The sequence below is a fragment of the Hemitrygon akajei genome, chromosome 6 (assembly GCF_048418815.1).
Source record: "Hemitrygon akajei chromosome 6, sHemAka1.3, whole genome shotgun sequence".
NCBI classification, from domain to species: domain Eukaryota; kingdom Metazoa; phylum Chordata; class Chondrichthyes; order Myliobatiformes; family Dasyatidae; genus Hemitrygon; species Hemitrygon akajei.
This window is the reverse complement of record NC_133129.1, coordinates 153,079,186-153,101,056: the sequence shown is the minus strand read 5'-3', so window position 1 is coordinate 153,101,056 and position 21,871 is coordinate 153,079,186. Positions and strand designations below refer to the sequence as shown.

General features: G+C 38.8%; 1 protein-coding gene across 7 annotated transcripts in view; it reads right to left on the bottom strand.

Moving 5' to 3' along the window:
- The window catches only part of kmt5b (lysine methyltransferase 5B), a 64,758-nt gene that overhangs the window by 27,484 nt on the left and 15,403 nt on the right, over positions 1-21,871 (bottom strand). For 5 of the 7 annotated variants that reach the window (XM_073049593.1, XM_073049594.1, XM_073049591.1 and 2 more), the window contains exons 2-5: positions 13,585-13,826; positions 11,812-11,965; positions 8,582-8,747; positions 5,077-5,186 (exon numbers count right to left, since the gene is read on the bottom strand). In XM_073049593.1, the coding sequence (XP_072905694.1) occupies positions 5,077-5,186; positions 8,582-8,747; positions 11,812-11,965; positions 13,585-13,747 (593 nt within the window). In that variant the 5' untranslated portion in view covers positions 13,748-13,826. Of the gene's footprint in view, positions 1-5,076; positions 5,187-8,581; positions 8,748-11,455; positions 11,627-11,811; positions 11,966-13,584; positions 13,827-21,871 lie in introns of those variants that run through there. The other 2 variants (XM_073049595.1, XM_073049596.1) reach the window with 2 other exon arrangements.

The following is a 21,871-nucleotide window of genomic DNA, read 5'->3' as shown; positions in this document are numbered from 1 at the left end:
ATCCTACTGAGAGAGATTATTCTTTTTTCTCACATGTTCACCATACCTTCACTAGAATTGACTATTTCTTACTCGATAACCAACTTATTCCATTTGCCCACTCTTGTGACTATCAGAGTATACTGATTTCTGACCATGCCCCAATTACTCTCTCTCTGAACTTTCCTGGTCTCCCTCAGAGGAATAAACACTTATTAAGGATCAGATAACCTTTTATTTTAACACTAATACATCACCTGAAGTGCCATCCCAGATTGTCTGGGATGCCATGAAAGCATATCTGAGGGGTCAAATAATCTCTTACACAGCAAATCTCAACAGAAGATCCTGTGCAGATCAATTAGACCTCATTAACCAGATTAAAGAATTGGATCAAATATATGCTCTAACTAAGAACCCTGAATTATACAAGAAGCACGTTGGACTCCAAACTAAATTTAACCTTCTGTCTACTCAACCTGTCAAACGCCAACTTCTCGAAAGCAAGAGTCGCTTTTGCATTCATGGGGATAAGTCTGGTAAATTCCTAGCCAATCAGCTGAGGCGTTCCAAAGCCAAACAACATATTACAAAGATCCGGAAGGAGAACGGAGACTTTACATTGGATCATTTAGAAATTAATGACGCATTTAAAATTTTTTATTCTCGGCTTTATTCCTCTGAATCTTTGAATGACAATATCTCTGTTGATCAATTTTTACAGAATCTGAATATCCCTTCACTTTCATCTGATTTTAAAGCCAAACTCAATGCGCCTATATCATCAGAAGAAATATCTTTTGCAATTTCTGCACTGTCCTCAGGGAAATCTCCTGGACCTGATGGGTTCCCTGTAGAATTTTATAAATCATTCTCTTCACTTCTTTCTCCTCAGTTACTTTCAGTATTATCTGACTCGTTTAATTACGGCAAATTGCCACCCTCTTTCAATGAGGCATCTATTATTCTTCTATTAAAAAAGGGCAAAGACCCAACAGAGTGTTCCTCGTATAGGCCGATTTATTTGCTCAATGTTGATGTAAAGATCTTGGCTAAAGTTTTGGCTCATAGATTAGAAACCGTTATTCCCTCCATTATCTCTGATGACCAAACAGGTTTTATTAAAAACCGTCTCCCTTTTTTTAACATTCGGCGTTTATTTAATATCTTATACTCACCTCCAACTGGGATTCCTGAATGTGTTATTTCCCTCGATGTGGAGAAAGCATTTGATCGTATAGAGTGGAACTACCTTTTTGCAGTCTTAGAAAAATTTGACCTCGGTCAAAGTTTCATCTCTTGGATCCAATTGCTGTACCTGTGTCCTACTGCTTCTGTTTTAACTAATTTTCAGAAATCCCAAGCATTTAATCTCAAACGTGGCACCCGTCAGGGATGCCCCTTAAGTCCCTTTCTCTTTGATTTGGCTATAGAACCTTTGGCGATAGCATTTCGAAACTGTCCTGAATTGACCGGGATTTGGAGGGGGGAGGGGGGGGGGTTGAGCATAAAGTTTCTCTTTATGCTGATGACTTTTTACTCTTTCTCTCAAATCCGTCTACATCCTTACCTCTAATGTTTTCACTTCTTGACCAGTTTAGCCAGATCTCTGGCTATAAACTTAATTTACATAAGAGTGAACTTTTCCCAATTAATAAAGAAGCACAAGAACTAACATTTCGTGATCTCCCTTTTAAAGTAGTCCATAATCAATTTACTTATCTTGGAATTACAGTCACAAGGAAGTTTAAAGATCTCTTTCGTGAAAACTTTGCCAATCTTTCATATACTATAAAACAGAGTCTGGTACAATGGTCACCTCTATCTATGTCTTTGGTAGGTCGTATTAATGTTGTTAAAATGTATGTTCTCCCCAAATTTTTATACTTATTTCAATCTATCCCAATTTTTATTCCTAAATCTTATTTTGATTCCTTAGACTCTATTATTTTGTCATATCTGTGGAAGAATAAGCACTCTAGAATTAATAAAATCCATCTCCAAAAATCTAAAAAAGAGGGTGGCATGGCTTTACCTAACTTTCATTTGTATTATTGGGCAGCTAATATACGTTGTGCTACCTTTTGGTCTTTCTTCCACGGCCAACCCGAGTGCCCTAATTGGGTGGCAATGGAGTTGAGCTCCACTAAAGAATTATCTATCTCTGCACTCCCTAGTAGTCTGTCCAGATCAATAGCTAATCCTCTTGTTAGACACACTTTGCGTATATGGGCTCAGTTTAGGAAATGCTATGGTTTCCATGGGTTTTCCGTTTCCAGCCCTGTCGCACATAATCACCTTTTTTTTTTACCTACTACATATGTTTCAGCATTCCATGTTTGGTATAGGAAGGGCATCAGACATTTTGAAGATCTTTTCATTGATAAGCACTTCGCTTCTTTTCAGCAGCTCTGTTAAGTTCAATCTGCCCAATGCTCATTTTTTTCAGATATCTCCAAATCAGACACTTTATTGCTCCTTTAATTCCTAACTTTCCTGAAATGCCTGTGAAAAATGCTATGGACCTATTTCTTTCCATTAATCCACTAAGTAAAGGTTTAATATCAATTATTCGAGATAAATTAGCAGCCTTACGACGGGCCCCTGTGGATAAAATTAAAATGGCCTGGGAGCAGGATTTAAATACCTCCTTATCCGATGAGAGCTGGGACTTAGTTCTCAAATCAGTTAACTCAACCTCTCTTTGTGCTCGCCATTGCCTTTTACAGTTTAAGATTGTTCATAGAGCCCATATGTCTAAATCTAAACTATCTCGATTCTACCCTAACATTAGTCCACTCTGTGATAAATGCAAGAGGGGCATGGCCTCTCTCATCCATATGTACTGGTTCTGTCCTAGCTTGGAGAAATTTTGGAAAGATGTCTTCACTACGTTATCGTGTATTCTGAATCAGCACCTAGAACCAAACCCCTTAATTGCTTTGTTCGGTTTTTGGGGCGAGACAGATTTACGTCTGGGTCCGACCAAATGCCGAATATTATCCTTTGCCTCTCTCCTGGCTAGACGCTTGATCCTCCTTAGATGGAGAGATGTTGCCCCGCCCACTCTAACGACATCATGGCCTGCTTGGACCTCGAAAAAATTCATTATTCAGTTCTTAATTCGGATCTAAAGTTCCATAAGGTCTGGGGACCTTTTATCGAGTACTTTCATAACCTTCCTCTTGACTAGGGTTTTTTTTTCTTTTCGGTCCCTTGCTTTCAGCTCCCTTTTTTTTCTGGTAGTAGGCATTATTATCCTCTGTTGCTAAGTGTATTCACAGTCTGGGAGTTTGACTGTCCTGATTTATACTCTCTATATTGTGTTGTGGTTGGTCTGGAGTTGTTGTTGTTTTTTCTTGTGTTGTGGGGCTTGGGGAGGATACGAAGCTTACTTGTCTTCAATTTAGATGCTTTTTTGTCAAATTCTCTTCCTTTGTAGCATATTGTCATTGTATGCTTAATTTTGCACTGTATTAATGTTCCTCATTGGGATTTGGGGTTTTTAATTTGTAAAATGATTTGAAAAACTAATAAACAAAAAAGGCTGCCCGACACCACAACAACCACTCATCTCCCGGAGCGAACACACCAGCCACTGTTGGTGAGTACTGTACACCCTAGTATGTTAACTTTCTATGATTTATTATGTTGCATATTACCTTAAATTGATGAAATATAATATGAATGTTGCCTTGTAGTACTGCTTGTGTTGTATTGATATGAAAATATGAACAAATTACAGATAAAACATATTTAGAAAGCCCTCCAGAACGCATTCCTGTTTTCTCCATTTAAATAATTATTCACATTATGCGTCAACTGCGAGGAACATATCCCTTGCATATAACGAGGATAGGGTGTACTTCTATCAAGGAGTACCCTTTCAGGGAGCCGTTCAGCCTCCGATACTTCAATGGAAACAATTCAAGTGTATTCAATCTCTTTCATTGTCATTTTCCCTTAATCCATAATTGCCTTACTGATTTGACCATAAGACAAGGGAGCAGAATTAGCATATTCAGCCCATCAAGCAAGCCTGCTCCACCATTTGATTTAGGGCTGATTTATTTTCCTCTCAATTTATCCTCCTGCCACCTCCCTGTAACCTAGGATACCCTTACCAATCAAGAACCTATCAATCTTCTTTTTAAATATACTCAATGACTTGGCCTTCATAGCCATCTGTGGTTATGAATTCCAGATTCACCACCTTTCAGCTAAAGAAATTCTTTCTCACCAGTTCTAAAAATGTATCTCAGTCCAAAATAAATTCAAGTTCTCCATTACTGCAGATCTCAAGGTAGAGATCCAAAAACTCACTGCACTTTGAAATTCTCATCAATTTTAATCATAAATGGACTGACTTTTTCCTGAGATCCTATTCTGAAGCTTATGTTTCAAAAACTGAGCAACACCATTGTGCCGGAAGTTTATGAATACACATTACAGCTCAGGTCTGCAAGCTACATCCTCCAATCACTCACCCTTTGAAACTAGTGTGTGACCAAGCTTCAAACTTAAACGACATTTTTCTGTTTTACTCTGTTAAATGCCTTAAAGATATTTCTAACTTTAAAAGTACTATATGAACTCTTGCTGGTTTTCTGTTACTCTTACGTTTCAAATTCTAATACCTCAGGTGCATTAATGTTCTATAATTTTAGAGACTTTCTAACCAATCGTGATAGGAATATTAGAAATCTGTTTATAAACAGGCTAGATCTATCTACTTTAATTCCAACATATAATTTGTTCAATCGGCTATCTTCCTTTGCAGCATTCAACTTGATTAAATGTTGTTCATCTATGACAGTTCTGATGAAAGGTCATTGACCTCAATTTTCTACCTGAGTGATCAGTTTCTAATTTGAAGCAATATCCTGCTTCTCCTTGTAACAAAGTTGAATCAGTATTTAAAACATTAAAAAGCAAATATTTTTAAATATCTTCAGTGCAGTAAAACGTTCCAAAGTGCTTTGCAAGTGTTATTAAACAAAATACAACTATAACAGCTAACATAATATCATGAGCAATGAAAATTAATTAACTACATGCATAAGTGAATCTATAATTTAACATTAGTTCAGGTCTTACCATTCCCTGGTTGCAACTATCTTGGCTCCATTTTTCTCTGAGGAATACCGATTACATGGCAAGAGTTCAAATCCACTCTCAGCTGCAAACATTCTCAGATAAATAAAAACCTGCCCAAAATATATTAAACATTTTGTGGGTATAACTTTTTGTATGTTCATTTTGTACAGCTACACCAACTACTCTGAATCACAATATCCTATAAACCACAAAACTCAAATATTCATTTGACAGATCTTGTGTGCTATGGCCCACCAGTACAATTTACTTGGTGAATCCTAAGTCAAAAATTTTTTTCCCCACTCCAACAGGGAGCAGTCTATTTTTTATAATCTCTCAAAATAATCAGTCTCTACACAATGACTTAAAACTGGTGGTGTCGATAGCGAAGTGAGTAATGAAATTGATAAATTAGCCATGGCAAATGAAATTGAATCCTAATGTGAGGTGATGCATTTGAAGGGTTAATTAGAGAAGATGAACACTAGGGCCCTAGACAGTATGGAGGAACAGAGGGAAGTTGGCAAAGATTTCCAAAAGTGGCAATATGGGTAAAAGGGTGAAGGCTGCACACAGCATTATTGCCTTCATTTGCTAGGGCACACAATACAAGTGCTGGGAGTTCTTGGTACAAAACTTTGGTTAGGCCACAGCTGGAATCATGCATGTAGTTTTAACTGCTATAATATAGGAGTGACAGTGATTGCACTGGTCAGCGTGCAGGATTTTCACCAATGTTGCCTGGGATGGAAGGCATCAATGAGTTTTGCTTGTTTTCCTTATTATGGAGGAGGACAAGGGAGGATCTGACAGAGGTACACAAAATTATGAGAGAAATTTATTGGCATGGGAAAACATATCTGAAGTAGTCCAATGCTAAAGGGTATATGTTAAAGACGAGTAGGAAGGCATAAAAGCGATATAAGGGCAATTGCAGTCAGGAACACACTGCCTGAGAAGATGGCAGAGACAAGTATTCTGACATTTAAGCAGCATCTAGACATGCTCTTGAATGACCAAGGCATATTAGGTTATGAACCAAGTGCTGGTAAAAGAAATTAGTATAGTTACTGGATATGCATGGTGGGACAGAGGATCTATGCCATGTGACTTAGGCCCAAGTTGTAGCAAAATACTTCACATGTAAAACACAGGCTACCTCTCCCATCCGATTATTCCATTTCTACTTGTGATCAAGGAGTGCAGGGAGAACAGAAGAGGATACTATTGCTTGAACAATTACAATTAAAGAGTGCCATGAACTTTCAAAATGCATAAATGTAGTAACAGTAAGAAATGCAACAATTTCTACTATTACTTATTTTGAAGTACTACCCAAGGATTTACATTGCACAATTTTGAAAGAGGTGGCTTAGAGAGAATAAATGTACGAGTTATTATCTTCCAAGATTTGATGGATTTCAAATTGATTCAGTGGGTTGGAGGATAGAAAACATGATGTCGCTGTTTATGACAGGAATGGGGATAGTTGATGGGGTCGGGGTGAGAAAGAGATGAAACTCTGATCTACTGGCCTAATGTCAATAGTAAGAAAATGCTGGAATCACCATAAAGAGGTAGTAGAATAACATTTTGAAAATAATAGGATTAGCCAGAGACTCACTGAATTCATAAAGAGAAAAATCCAATTTATCTAACCTACTGATGTTCTTTGAGCACCAGTAGATTAGAATGAAAATCTAATGGATGTGCAGCATTTGAAATTCTGGAAGCATTTAATAAGGTTCCACACAGGTAGTTATTCAACAAAACAAGGACACAGAACTGGAGGAAATATACTACTATGGAATGAGTATGTTTTTACAAAAAAAAACATGACAAATGGGGCACTCCAGGGACTAATGCTTAGGCCCCAACTTTTGATCACCAAGGAAACCAAATCTCATATTTCCAAGTGCACTAACTAAATTAAACTACAAGGGATTGAAAGTGCAGAGGAAGATTTCAAGGGATGTGGACAACCTGAGTAGGTGAGAACATAGCAGAATGGAATCATGAAGTTACCCATATTGGTTTACAAATAAAACTTGCATATTTTGTTAACTGGTGAAAGACTGGTCAGCAATGATATTCAAAAGGGCAAAGGTGCACTTAAACAACTTGCTGAAAGCTAACATGCAAGTTCAGCAAGCAATTTAGAGGGCAATTCATATTTTAACTTTTGAGAGGATTTGCATACAGGATTAAGGGAGTCATACTGCAAAATTATTCAATCTTAGCAAGAATATACCTAGACCACCATGTGAAATTTTGGTTTCCTTACTCTAGAAAAATATATACTTGCAATAAAAAAGAGTGCAGTTACTAAAATGGCTCCAAGGACAGCAGATTTGATGTATGAGCAGAGATGGATTAGGCTGGAGCTATATTCTCTTGAATTTAGGAAAGTGAGAGATTTCATTTAAACATAGAAAATTCTTAGAGGATTTGACAGGCTTGAAAGTCTTCACTGGCTGAAGACTGAGACTAGGTTTCAAAATCAGACACTTAGGACAATGGACAAGAAATTTTGTCAGAGAGCAATGTACTTTTGGCATTCTCTATCCTAGAAGCCTTCAGCAACTCAGAGTCCATTCAAAAATGATCAAAAGATCTCTGGGCATCAAGGAAGCCAAGAAATACAAAAACAGTACTAGATGATGGTTACAGGTAGAAGTTTGGTTACTTTTTGAATTTGAGAATGGATGAGCAGGCTCATAGTGCCAGATAGCCTTCTGCTATTATGTGCTTTGTTTGGCCAACATTGTTAAGAGCCAAGATTCCTTTCAATTTAAGATTATGTTCCAGATTTTGTAAGAAAATATAAATCTAAACATAAATATTGGCCATTTAGATAGGCACATCTTAAAGAATAGTAGGGAAGAGCATGTAGAGCTGAAATCCAGAAATTGAAGTGACCTACAAAATGGAATCACTTGCATTACTGAATCTATTATGGCAAAAGATATAACCTACGTTTGCCAGCCATTCCACATGTAATACCTTCAGAGTGCCTGTCATCCAAAACAACACCTTCAAGGCAATAAACGTCCCTGACTGTGACATGCTTGCTCTAAAAAGTAATCTTTTTCAGATAATTTAACTTCCTCAAAAAAAAATTATTCATTAGTGAAAAAATTTCTGCTCTAAAATTTAGAGGAACTTGAATATGTAGGGTCAAATGGAAAATGCAAAACAGCATGCTTTACAATTTAGTTCTATTCAATAACAGATGAAAGCACATCAAAATGTTTTGCACAGAAGTAATTAGATTTACAGAAGTGCCCTTTGAGAAGTTTTAACAATTAAATACATTTAAAGATATGAAACAGAAGCCTTACATCTAAATTGTGTTTATTTTCTAATAAAAATTTTTTAAAAATGTATTAAATCGCTTCGGAGAACCAAAGTACTTTACTGGGATCATTAATTCTTTTAAGCAAATAGCATATTCCTGAAAAAGCTGTTAGAAAGAAAAATTGATTTTAAAGAAAATACCACCTACATGTTCCTTAAATAACTTCTCTTGGCTTTTGTTTTTGTTGAGGAAATAATGTCTTGCCCATTCGCCTGTGGTTAATGCTTTGAAAGCCTTTTCTAAATCTTCTCCCTTCTTGAAATCCTCTATTACTTCTTTCAGGTCTTCCTGTCTTCCTTTTATGGGTCGAAATCTGAAGAGACAAAAGAAAATCGATTAGTAAGCTTTACAATTCATAGTATAAAAATTGTACAATATAGCACCAAGAAATGCTGTTGGGAGATTTAAAAAAATCTGCTTTGACATCCTTTCATTAACAGTTCCAATGTACGCTCCTTTCAACAACTTTTATTTACAGAGAGCCTTCACAAGGAAACTGGACACCAAGCCATAAAGAGGTATTTAGTTTGATAACTAAAAGACTGGGCAAGAAATTTGAGAATGTCATAAGAGGTTTAAGGAAAGGATTTACAGAGTTTAGGACCTTGGCAGCTAAAGGTTTGCCCACAAATAAAGGAATAAAATAGGAGGACAAAAACATAAAATTCAGAAAACAAGCTATAGTGAGGCTGTAGTGCTGGTAGAGATCAACAAAATCACGGGTAAACATGCTGAACTCAAGAATGACAGAGCTCAAGTGAAGCAACAATAATTCATTGTAAAATTAACTTCTCCACTGATTGGGCATCTGCACTGTATAGCATAAGATGGCTGCCATTAGGTGTTAGTTCCATTGTATCAGTTCTTACTACAGGAGCAGCCCAGGTCAGAACCCAAGGGTCAACCATCTTCAACATGTTCATCAATGATCTTGCCTGCCATCATTGAATTCAGAAGTCTCAAAAAAATTGCCAATAACTGCACAAGGTTCAAATTTCTGACCAACTCCTTAGAAATTGAAGTAGACCATGCAGCACAAGTTGGGCAGCCTCAGCCATGGGTTAATAAGCCACAAGTAATAAATGCCAAGCGATGATCATTGCAACAAAAGAGTCCAACTACCTTTCCCTAACATTCAACAGCATTACAATCTCCTGGATCTTCCATCAACATCAAACAGAAACTGAGCTGGACCAACCAGTTTGGTTATAAGAACAGGGCAGTGGATAGGCATTCAAGTTTTCATCCCTCAAAACTTTCCCAGCATCTACAAGCCAGAAGATCACTGTACAATGGGTACCCTCCAGTTGTCAAGACCAGCTCTGTTCCAACAACAAACAAGTTCAAACTCATTGAGACTGAATAAGCCTGACCAATTGGCACCCATTTCTCTAAATATTCTCTTCCTTCATTAACACTGTGACTACAGTTTACATTCTGTATGAAATGTGCTGTCAATGGCTCCTTCCACAGTATTTCAAAGCAATCATTCCTACCTTCTGGAAGAAAACAGACACCAGCACGTGTCAACAAAATATATCAAAACAAATAGTTTTCTATAATTAGGACATTTACAGGTACACACTGCCCACATCCTGTAAACAAATGAACAGTAGAAAAATACACACGTGGTATATGCAACTTGATATGCTCTTATTTGCTTTAGTCCAAATATTGCTTGAAACCTGATGCAAACCCAATGCATCTTCCTGAAGTGCAGTGCCCAGAAATGAATTTAAATGGACTCTGACCAAAGCTTTCTCAGTGTAGAGTAACTAACATCCTTTGTACTCTGCCCCCAGATTTCAAAATCAATATTCCATTAGCCTTTTATTTTTTTAATATATTAATCCACAAGCATTGAGCCACCCATGAACTTAAACCTCTTTTTCATAATCCCCAGTTTGAAAATATCATTTCAAAAGTACACTGATCTCAGTTCTAAAATAGATGACCTAATAATTAAATGAAACCAATTTCGGTTTTCTGGAAGCAGTAAAAATTGTACCTTTGACGTACAATTACACAACAAAAATTTATACAAGCAGACCTACGTCTAAAAATGAAAATGAAGCCTGGAGAGAAGTAGAATATTTAGCTAGACGCACAAACTGGTGCCAATTATCAGAAACCTTAAGCTTTCTAAGTTCATTTCAATAGATATCTACTAGTTTTAATTACTCACCCGTAGTAGTTTATCTTCATAAAGAATACAAATTTCACATTTTAAAATAATACTCACCGTATAGAAAACATCACAACACATCTTGTTATCAAGATGGTGTACAGTCCAGCAACATCTTTGACTTACCATTTCATTTTATCCGATCACCACCACGTTGTGGGATACTTCCTTCTAAAGCATCCCATTTTAGCAAATGGTCAAGCACATTTGACTTCAACATTTTCTTCAGCTTTTCATTTAAGTCACTTTTTTTGTATTTCAGAAAATGTTAACTACATATTTGAAGTTGCCAGATTGTTCCTGTGCATTTCACCAAATTTTTATTCCCATAATTTTGATGCCAATTGTTAATTTTCTAATAGTACCAATTTCATGACATATTTAGTGTAAAACACTTGACAGAAGAGAGAACTCAATAACATATTACTGAAAGACTTTATTTTTGTTAAGCACAAGTAAGAAAACAGTCAAAAATGCCTGACCATGACAGTTTATTTTTCTGCAATTTTGAACAAATTACACTTAGATTAAGAAAACCATTATAAGAATAAAAAAAAATAAAATTTTGGGACTGGACTTTTGATACCGATAGGTACCATTAACCGCCGTTATCCAAACAGCTTTTCTTTAAAATTAAGCAAAAAATGTTTAAAATAACAAAAAGGTGGGGTGGTTGGGGGAATTACTTGAATTTTGGAGTAGTGTGGACTGAACCTCATTTTAGCAATTCTATATAGTGAACATTTTCAGTCACATAGCCCCATACAGCACTTGCCTCCAAACTAGGAGGTCGCGGGTTCGAGTCCCAGGACTGCCTGCTACTTGAATCCCCCTACCTCAATCGGGTCAGTTTGGTCAGTTCTTGGCTAGGCTGCATGAGCGTCGCGCAGAAGCGAGGCGTTCCATCTCGGGGGAGGTAGGAGGAACTGACAGCGTCAGGCTCACCCCATTTCAGTCACACCTGCCTGCCAAACACGGGTCGTTACTGTTGGCGGTCATCGAGAAGTCCGCGGCCCAGACCATCTCACCCTCCTGGTTGGAGGAGGTTGTGAGGTGGTGAGCAACCTACAACAGGAGAAAAATGGGAGAAAAAAAAAATAATTTTTGTATCGCATCCACAAATAGATCATAGTTTACCTCTAATGCTTCAGCAATCTATTTAGATTTGAAAATTGGAGTGGTCGATACTTGCCTGACATACCTGGTGTTCATTTTGTGTGTCTGGAACCCCAGATAAGGATCAAGGACTAAACTTGTTGCAAGATCATCATTTTCACACAGTTCTTTTGCTGTCATTCCAGTGGAAGGTACATATCGAGAGCAGTGACCCTCAAAACCCATCATGCCTAAAACAAAAATATAATAATCGGGTATGGCCTTAAATGGCATTAAGAAAAAGAACCTGCATTTATTTAAATACTATTTGACCTACAGCCAATGAGAAAGTAGTTAAGGATGCCAGGCCCGAACTCTTGCCAAATTTATTATAAAACATTTACATTGCAAAAATAATCTTTATTCATCAAATACAGTGGATTCCATTTAATTGGGCCATCTGTTAAACAGGGAAGACACTTATTTGGGACATCTCTTGAAGAACAACAAAAAAAAATCAGGAGAATAGCCGGGATTCCCTTTGCTTATTTGGGGCACAATGCTACATAATTAGGACAGGAGACTGCTGCCAAACAGTTTTTAAACCAGCATTAGTCACTTGCACTTGTGTGGCTATTAGAAACTACAATGTGCTTAGAATAAACGGTTTTTAAAATAGCGTCAGTTGTTTGAGTTTGTGTTCAAAGGGCAGTGATTTTTGTCACTGATAGTTAGTGAGAAATAAGCAGTAAACAATTCAGAACTGTTTTGTTTACTGTGGTTTCAAGCATTCAGACTTAAAAGATGCCAGAAGGGCCAGCAGTAAAAATCAAACTATTTCACTACTTCAAGTTCAGAACTACAAAGAATTTGAAGGTATCAATAATCATCTTGAATATTACAATGAAAATGAACAGCTGGAGAATGCAATCGTCGATAGCATTGTATGAGACAGTCCATTATTCGTACTATGTGCCTGCATTGATTTTGTTCACTTACAGTCAAAAGACCACAGCAGCACGTTCCTCTTTTAGGAAATATTAGGAACTAATACAGTGTTATAGCACTATTGGTTGTGTTTTAATTTGTCTGCATTTCATTAAAATACACAGTTTGTTACTCAGTTTGACTTCTTTAAAAAATATCTTTTAAACTATTTCCATGAAAGTTCATCTAATAGGGACAGTCACTTTATTGGACCAAAATGTATCGGAATCCATTATTACCAAACATGAAATTATTTGCGATACTTACACTTGCTATCAAGGCTTTCACACAAGACATAAAATACTACATAAATGTCATTTCTAACTATCCATTCTACTCTGAGTCAATTTTTAAGTAGTTGGCATCTACAATCTGGTGTAAAAATGTACCAAATGAGGTATTAGCACATCAAGTAATACCATTGCAAAATTAAGAACCAATTATACAAGGACACTAATTGCTACTTATCTTAGCCTCAGCTTCTTTCAGTATCAACTGACTGAAATCTATTCTCAGAGTTCTCTTTTTAAGATACGTGATTGCGAGTGTGGACATAGAGAGAATGAAGTACTGCAAATTTTATACATTTAAGTCTTAAGTGTTAGATAGACTGAATAGGAATTAATTTACTTCAAGATAAATTACAAAACAAAATTTCAAAATGGAATTGAAGTCATTCCTATAAATTTCCATGTGTATTTGAAAGAAAATTTCTATTTTCCATGAGGATCTTGTTATCAAGATACTCAATAACATCTCAGCAACACTTCCAAAGTGTTTCACCTTCAAGTTCTACTTCTCTAAAGTAGTAAATAAGCTGTAAATACATATTAAAGTGGCTGATTAAATTCCAAAAATCAACAAAATCACAGAAGTTACTTACGAGTGCTGCGTTTTCCAAGTGTGAGTCTTGCATTGGTCCTTGTGCTTCCCCTTCCCGAGTGATGCAGCTTGGATTGACTCTGATGATGTTCACCGGATAACCTTCCCCCATTTTTCCTGCTGCCATTTACAAACATATTCTTTGTTTCTCCCAACCACTTCATATCCACAAACAACCTGAAGCAGTTGCATTTAGTCTATGTCTGAATAAGGTAGCTTTCTTTAAAAAATCCAATCTTCTTTCTGTTGAAGAAAATAAATGATAACTACATCAATCAGACTAGTTTGTCAAGCAATTTAAAGCTGATCAGAAATCTCCAAAGATATGAATGAAGAATTTGTCTATGAATATTCAGTAATTATCTTTAAAAGGCTATGTCTAGATTTAATGCTCATTCAGCTCCCTTACTCTATCAAACCAGCACATTGAAATGCTTCAAAAAAAATGGCACAGAATTACATGCTATAGAGTTGCAAGTTCCAGTTCCAACAAGAAATACACAAATTAAGACTTTGTTCCATTAACTTCATAAGTAAATCATGACAGCAATTTCAAAATGGCTCTCCCTTTACTGGAAGTAGTACAGTCGACGTTTCAGGCCGAGACCCTTTGTCAGGACTAACTGAAAGATAGTAAGAGATTTGAAAGTGGGAGGGGGAGAAGAGATCTGAAATAATAGAAGACAGGAGGGAGAGGGATGAAGAGCTGGGAAGGTGATTGGCAAAAGGGATACACAGCTGGAGAAGGGAAAGGATCATGGGACGGGAGGCCTAGGGAGAAAGGAAGGGGGAGGGGAGTACCAGAGGGAGATGGAGAACAGGCAAGGAGTGATTGAGGGGGGGGGGGGAAGGGGGGGATAATAAATAAGGGATGGGATAAGAAGGGGAGGAGGGGCATTAACAGAAGTTAGAGAAATCAATGTTCATGCCATCAGGTTGGAGGCTACCCAGACAGAATATAAGGCGTTGTTCCTCCAATCTGAGTGTGGCTCCATCTTGACAGTAGAAGAGGCCATGGATAGACATATCAGAATGGGAATGGGACGTGGAATTAAAATGTGTGGCCACTGGGAGATCCTGCTTTCTCTGGAGGACAGAGCATAGGTGTTCAGTGAAATGGTCTCCCAGTCTGCGTCGGTTCTCACCAATACATAGAAGGCCGCACCGGGAGCACCGGACACAGTATATCACACCAGCCGACTCACAGGTGAAGTGTTGCCTCAGCTGGAAGGACTGTCTGGGGCCCTGAATGGTGGTGAGGGAGGAAGTGTCCTGACACAGACTGGGAGACCATTTCACTGAACACCTACGCTCTGTCCGCCAGAGAAAGCAAAATCTCCCAGTGACCACACATTTTAATTCCACTTCCCATTCCCATGCTGATATGTCTATCAATGGCCTCCTCCACTGTCAAGATGAAGCCACACTCAGGTTGGAGGAACAACACCTTTTATTCCGTCTGGGTAGCTTCCAACCCGATGGCATGAACATTGATTTCTCTAACTTCCGTTAATTCCCCTCCTTATCCCATCCCTTATTTATTATTCCCCCCCCCCCTTTTTCTCTCTTTTGTTCTCTCTCTGCCCCTCTCACAATCACTCCTTGCCTGCTCTCCATCTCCCTCTGGTGCTCCCTCCCCCTTTCTTTCTCCCTAGACCTCCCGTCCCATGATCCTTTCCCTTCTCCAGCTGTGCATCCCTTTTGCCAATCACCTTCCCAGCTCTTAGCTTCACCCCTCCCCCTCCTGTCTTCTCCTATCATTTTGGATCTCCTCCTCCCCCTTGCACTCTCAAATCTCTTACTATCTTTTCTTTCAGTTAGTCCTGACGAAGGGTCTTGGCCTGAAACGTTGACTGTACTTCTTCCTATAGATGCTGCCTGGCCTGCTGTGTTCCACCAGCATTTTGTGTGTGCTGCTTGAATTTCCAGCATCTGCAGATTTCCTCGTGTCTCCCTTTATTGTAGTGCCTGGTATATAGCAAACTTTCTACGGCAAAATTATTGAAAACAATCAGCATGGAAAATAGTAGATATGGTATAGAATTCATAATCTATGAAGGAGGGGTAAAAAGAAACCCAACACTAGCATTTCTATTGTTAGATCCAACTTACTTTCAGTTCTATTCCCAGAATCAGCTAAATGGCACTTTGGGAAATGCTGGACAGCATTTGTGCCCAAGTCAAAGTATTTTAATTAGGAGAATTTCCTCATGTGATCATGCCAATTTAGCTGTCAACAGCTGAATGATTTTCTTCCTTGAGGTACTGAAGGATGCAAGTCTTGTCTGTACTTATACGGTACAGGTGTCCCCCCGTTTTTTTGAATGTTCGCTTTACGACACCTCACCGTTACGAAAGACCTACATTAGTTACCTGTTTTCGCTAACAGAAGGTGTTTTCACTATTACGAAAAAAGGCAGTGCGCCCCGAGCAGACGAGTTCCTCCCCCGGAACTACATTCTAACCGGTATTGCTTAAACACGTGCCTGTGAGCATCTGTGCTTTATGTCGATTTATTTTGTGCATCCGTTAGCAAGATGAGTTCTGAGGTGTTGGAAAAGCCTAAAAGAGTGCATAAGGGTGGTACACTTAGTGCCAAACTAGACATAATAAAGCATTTTGATCGTGGTGAACGAAGTAAAGATATAGTGAGTTTGGCTAAGGGCTTGTGGAAGTTGGCGAAGATGATGTTGAAGAGGTTTTGGCATCCCATGACCAAGAACTGACAGATGAAGAGCTGATGAAGAGGAAAGGATAACAACTGAAACTGAACGCAGTAGCACACAGCCCAAAAGTGAAGTCGTCCAGGAACTGAACGGGAAGCAATTGCGTGAGATTTTTGCTGCGATTGACAACGCTGCAATGATTGCAGAAAAGTATGACTTTAATTTTGAAAGGGTACGTAGGTTTAGGGCATATTTGCAGGATGGTTTGAGTGCTTACAAAGAACTGTATGATAGAAAAATGTACAAGGCTAAGCTGTCAAGCATACAGTTGTTTTTCAAGCCTTCCACATCAGCCACAGCTAACGACGAAACTCGACCTTCGACGTCGAGGCAGGCAGACATAGAAGAAGGTGACCTGCCTGCCCTGATGGAAACAGATGATGATGAGATGACACCCCAGTGTACCACCACCCCAACCTCCGACGACTCAGCCTAACACACCATCATCAGTGTGCTCACTGTTTTCCCGATTCCGGTAAGTGAAACTACACTGGACGTACATTATTTCTACTTTATATAGGCTGTGTATTTTTTATGTATTATTTGGTATGATTCATAGCTTAAAGGTTACTTTAAAAAGTGCTTCTGCCAAGAGCGCTTGCGCCGTGTGTTTCTGTCAAGAGCGTTTGCGCCAAGTCTTCCTGCCGAGAGCACTTGCTACATTATATAGGCTGTGTATTTATCAGATCATTCCTGCTTTTACTATACGCTACTGTTATTTTAGGTTTTATGTGTTATTTGGCATGATTTGGTAGGTTATTTTTTTGGGTCTGCGAACGCTCACCAATTTTTCCCCATATAAATAAATGGTAATTGCTTCTTCACTTTACGACATTCTGGCTTATGAACCATTTCATAGGAATGCTCTAACTTCAAATAGCAGGGGAGTCCTGTACCTTTAATGTTAAGACTTTTTAAAAAAAAAAATCCATGAATGGAATAAACCACTGCTATATTATCAGTGGAAAAGATAATGTTTTGTTCACTGATCCATTCGGCTTCAACAAGACAAAGGATAAGAGCAAGATCCACAGGAAGGGCCTTGAAACATTGCAAGGGAGAACGTGTCTCTGGTCTTAAAAAAAATACACACACACACAACACCCGAGTTTGTTTTCCAAACAGATGTCCAATATAGTTCCAGAGTCCCCTTTTGTCATAAAACTAACCCCCTTATAAATACATATCCTACAAAACTTGATTCCAGCATTTTTATACAATGGATAATATAACTCTAGCACATTCATAAATTATTTTAAATCAACGATTTTTCACCATCATTCATTTGCCAAGAACAGTTCCTCCCTACTTGGTCTACTAAACCTTCAATTTTGATTAGCCATACAAAATCAAAATACCAAACATGTTGGAAAACAGACAAGACAAACCAAAGAATGTTGAATATAATTAGCAGATTAAGAACTATGGAGAGAGGAACTGAGATGATGTTTCAGATAAATTACATTGATCAGATGTAAAGCCACAGAACCAAATCATTACAAGTCGTCAACTTTTATTGTCATTTTGACCATAACTGCTGGTACAGTGCATAGTAAAAATAGGACAATGTTTTTCAGGACCATGGTTTACATGACCCAGTACAAAAAACTAGACTGAACTACGTAATTAAAAAAAAACCAGAGAAAGCTATACTAGACTACATACCTACACTGGACTGCATAAAGTGCACAAAAACAGTGCAGGCATTACAATAAATAATAAACAGGACAGTAGGGCAAGGTGTCCGTCCAGGCTTCGGGTATTGAGGAGTCTGATAGTTTGGGGGAAGAAACTGTTATATAGTCTGGTCGTAAGAGCCCGAATGCTTCGGAGCCTTTTCCCAGACGACAGGAGGGAGAAGAGATTGTATGAGGGGTGCATGGGGTCCTTCATAATGCTGTTTCCTTTGTGGATGCAGCGTGTAGTGTAAATGTCCGTGATGGCGGGAAGAGACCCCGATGATCTTCTCAGCTGACCTCACTATCCGCTGCAGGGTCTTGCGATCCGAGATGGTGCAATTTCCGAACCAGGCAGTGATGCAGTTGCTCAGGATGCTCTCAATACAACCCCTGTAGAATGTGATGAGGATGGGTGGTGGGGGATGGACTTTCCTCAGCCTTCACAAAAAGTAGAGACGCTGCTGGGCTTTCTTTGCTATGGAGCTGGTGATGAGGGACCAGGTAAGATTCTCCATCAGGTGAACACCAAGAAATTTGGTGCTCTTTACGATCTCTACCGAGGAGCTGTCGATGTTCAGCGGGGAGTGGTCGCTCCAAGCCCTCCTGAAGTCAACAACCATCTCTTTTGTTTTGTTCACATTAAGAGACAGGTTGTTGGCTCTGCACCAGTGTGTTAGCCGCTGCACCTCCTCTCTGTAAGCTGACTTGTGGTTCTTGCTGATGAGACCCACCACGGTGGTGTCATCGGCGAACTTGATGTGGTTCCAGCTGTGTGTTGCAGCACAGTCGTGGGTCAGCAGAGTGAACAGCAGTGGACTGAGCACGCAACCCTGGGGAGCCCCCATGCTCAGTGTGATGGTGTTGGAGATGCTACTCCCGATCCCGACTGACTGAGATCTCCCAGTCAGGAAGTCTAGGATCCAGTTGCAGAGGGAGGTGTTCAGGCCCAATAGGCTCAGCTTTCCAATCAGTTTCTGAGGGATGATTGTGTTGAATGCTGAACTAAAGTCTATGAACAGCATCCGAACATATGTGTCTTTTTTGTCCAGGTGGGTTAGGGTCGGGTGGAGGGTGGTGGCAATGGCGTCATCTGTTGAGCGGTTGGGATGGTACGCAAACTGCAGGGGGACAAGTGAGGGGGGCAGCAGGGTCTTGATATGCCTTCATGATGAGCCTCTCGAAACACTTCATGATGATGGACATAAGTGCAACAGGACAGTAGTCATTCAGGCAGGACACTGAAGACTTCTTCGGCATGGGGACTATGGTGGCGGCCTTGAAGTACATTGGAACGGTGGCGCTGCTCAGGGAGATGTTGAAGATGTCAGTGAGAACATCTGCTAGCTGGTCTGCACATCCTCTAAGCACTCTACCAGGGATGTTGTCTGGTCCAGCAGCCTTCCGTGGGTTGACCCTGCACAGGGTTCTTCTCACATCTAACACCTAAATTAAACATAATCTTATGCTTCTCCACAAGTTTTTCCAACCTCTGCATAACTCTTTCATCCTTAGTAAGCCTGATTTGCATCTTTTTCCAGAGCTGAGATGTTTTCCTAAAGTGCAGTGCTTAGAACACAATACCAACTGGAGCAATGCAAAATTGGGTGCAATAACATCTCAAAGTACAAAGTTACAAGTTAGAGCGACAAAAAAAAATTGATCAAAGAGAACTTTGGGAATAGTCAAAAAGTCAATAAATTTGGCTTCTGAAATTCCTAAATGCAGTATGGAAAAAATAATGAAGCTATTGATCAATTAGAGCATTTTGTTTTCAGGAGCTACTTCATAACATATTCAAATGTAAAAAGAATCATAAAAACACTAAGTGGAGGTGACTTTTGTGCACCATCACTTCAATCACCTGTCCTGTTAAACATGCCACATGTAATACATCTCAACACCAAAATAATTCTGAATGAATCAACATAAATTCCTTGCATTATTTCCATGGAGAATCCCAGTTATCACTTGAAGGGAACAAAATACTGTTCTGATGTTCCCCTCACCCCCCCAACTTTTCCTGGTACTATCTGGGCAAGGTGAAATAGCATGCTGGAGAAACTGAGCACGCCAGGTAGCATCTATGGAGGGGAATAAATAGTCAACATTTTGGGGTGAGACCGCTCATCAAGACACTGTTTATTCCCCTCCATAGATGCTGCCTGGCTTGCTAAATTCCTCGAGCATTTTAGGTGCTGTCCAGGTTGCCAAAATCTGAGAATCAATTTCAGCTTAAACATGCAATCGTAGAAAGAACCAATAAGAAATTAACAGTTTAATATCAGAAATGAAAAGTGCTTAAAATCTGCTTATTAACCACTGCTGCCTTGAAAATACAGACTGGGAACAATTAATGCACCATGAGGTGGTAAAAAATAACTCAAAAAGTAGCATTTTAAACAGGTTAAGTCTTAAAATCTTTTCCCCACAGGTGTACCTAAGTTGCCATGGAATGTGATCACAGCAGGAAACTTCCAGTTATAGTAGACACTGTGTTAACATAAAGGGAGATGTAGATATTGGAAATCACAGTATTTACCGTAGATTCCGGACTACAGAGCGCACCTGATTAAAAGCCGCAGGCTCTAATTTTAGAAAGAAAATCAATTTTGTACTTGTACAAGCCGCACCGGATTTTAAGCCGCAGGTGTCCCACGTTGTAATATGAGATATTTACACAGAAAGATATTACACGTGAGGATTTTTTAACTTTTAATTAAATCCGTATGGTAACATAAACAAATACATATTGCAAATGCTTTTTTTCGAACCGTGCCTGTAACACGGCTACTTTTAAATATACATACGTATCGGTAACACACAAATTACGTTGCGTATACTTTTTTACTGAACAGTGCACGAACAACATTCCAATATCTCTTAACGACTGGTAAAAAAATATATATACTGCAGCCTACCAGGAAAAGTTATTGATCGCCTTTAACTTAAAAGCAGCGTTCTCGCGCGGGTCTAATGCGCTCCCCCCCCCCACCTTTCCGTTTATCGCAAACCAGTATTTCCCACAAGACGCGGCGAAACCGGATGTGATGTCATAACATCCCGGGATGTAGTACAGAAAACAAATATAGTTAAAACACTTCTAACTTTAACTAGAAAATACTAACAAATGAATTACTAAGCGAAAATATTATAAACTAAATAACTGCCATAAAGGCAGCACAATGCTTTTCTTCGAGTGTTTTCCATGTTGATGAGGGTGAGTACAAATGACTGATTTACAATAATTTAATTGTGAAAGTGCGCTTGATTTATCGTACAATTTCATTGGACCTCTGTGAACTACTCATCAATTTTATTGGTCTACTGTTACGAGGCAAAATGTTTTTGGCGGCATGAAAAAAAACCATGCATTAGCCGCACCGTAGTAAAAGCCGCAGTGTTCAAAGCTGTTCAAAGCGTGGGAAAAAAGTAGCGGCTTATAATCCAGCATCTACGGTAACTACTTCACAATAATGTGGTACAAACTTAATGGGCTGCTAGTCTATACCCCTATTTTAAAATTTCCCTCAAGCTTAATGCTCTATTGGCTTTATATTTCTTCTATTCAGCAATTTCCAATCTGCTACAACATTTAAAACAATTTTACTGATCCTGTAGAATAAACTACACTGACAATATCCTGTTTCACTTCAACCTAGGATTCCACTGAATACACTCCTGTAGCTTGCATCAAATTATTCACAAACAAGAGCCCCAAGTCAAGAGGCAAAGGTCAACAAATGGCATAAACTAAGGAGAACGGATGAAAAAAAAACTGCAAAGGGACAGGGAGTATGCTGGCAGAGGGGTTGTTTAAAAAGGGAAGATTTATGTGAAGACTAAAAATGACGTGGGAAAGAACGTGCATGTCAGAGTACATCTA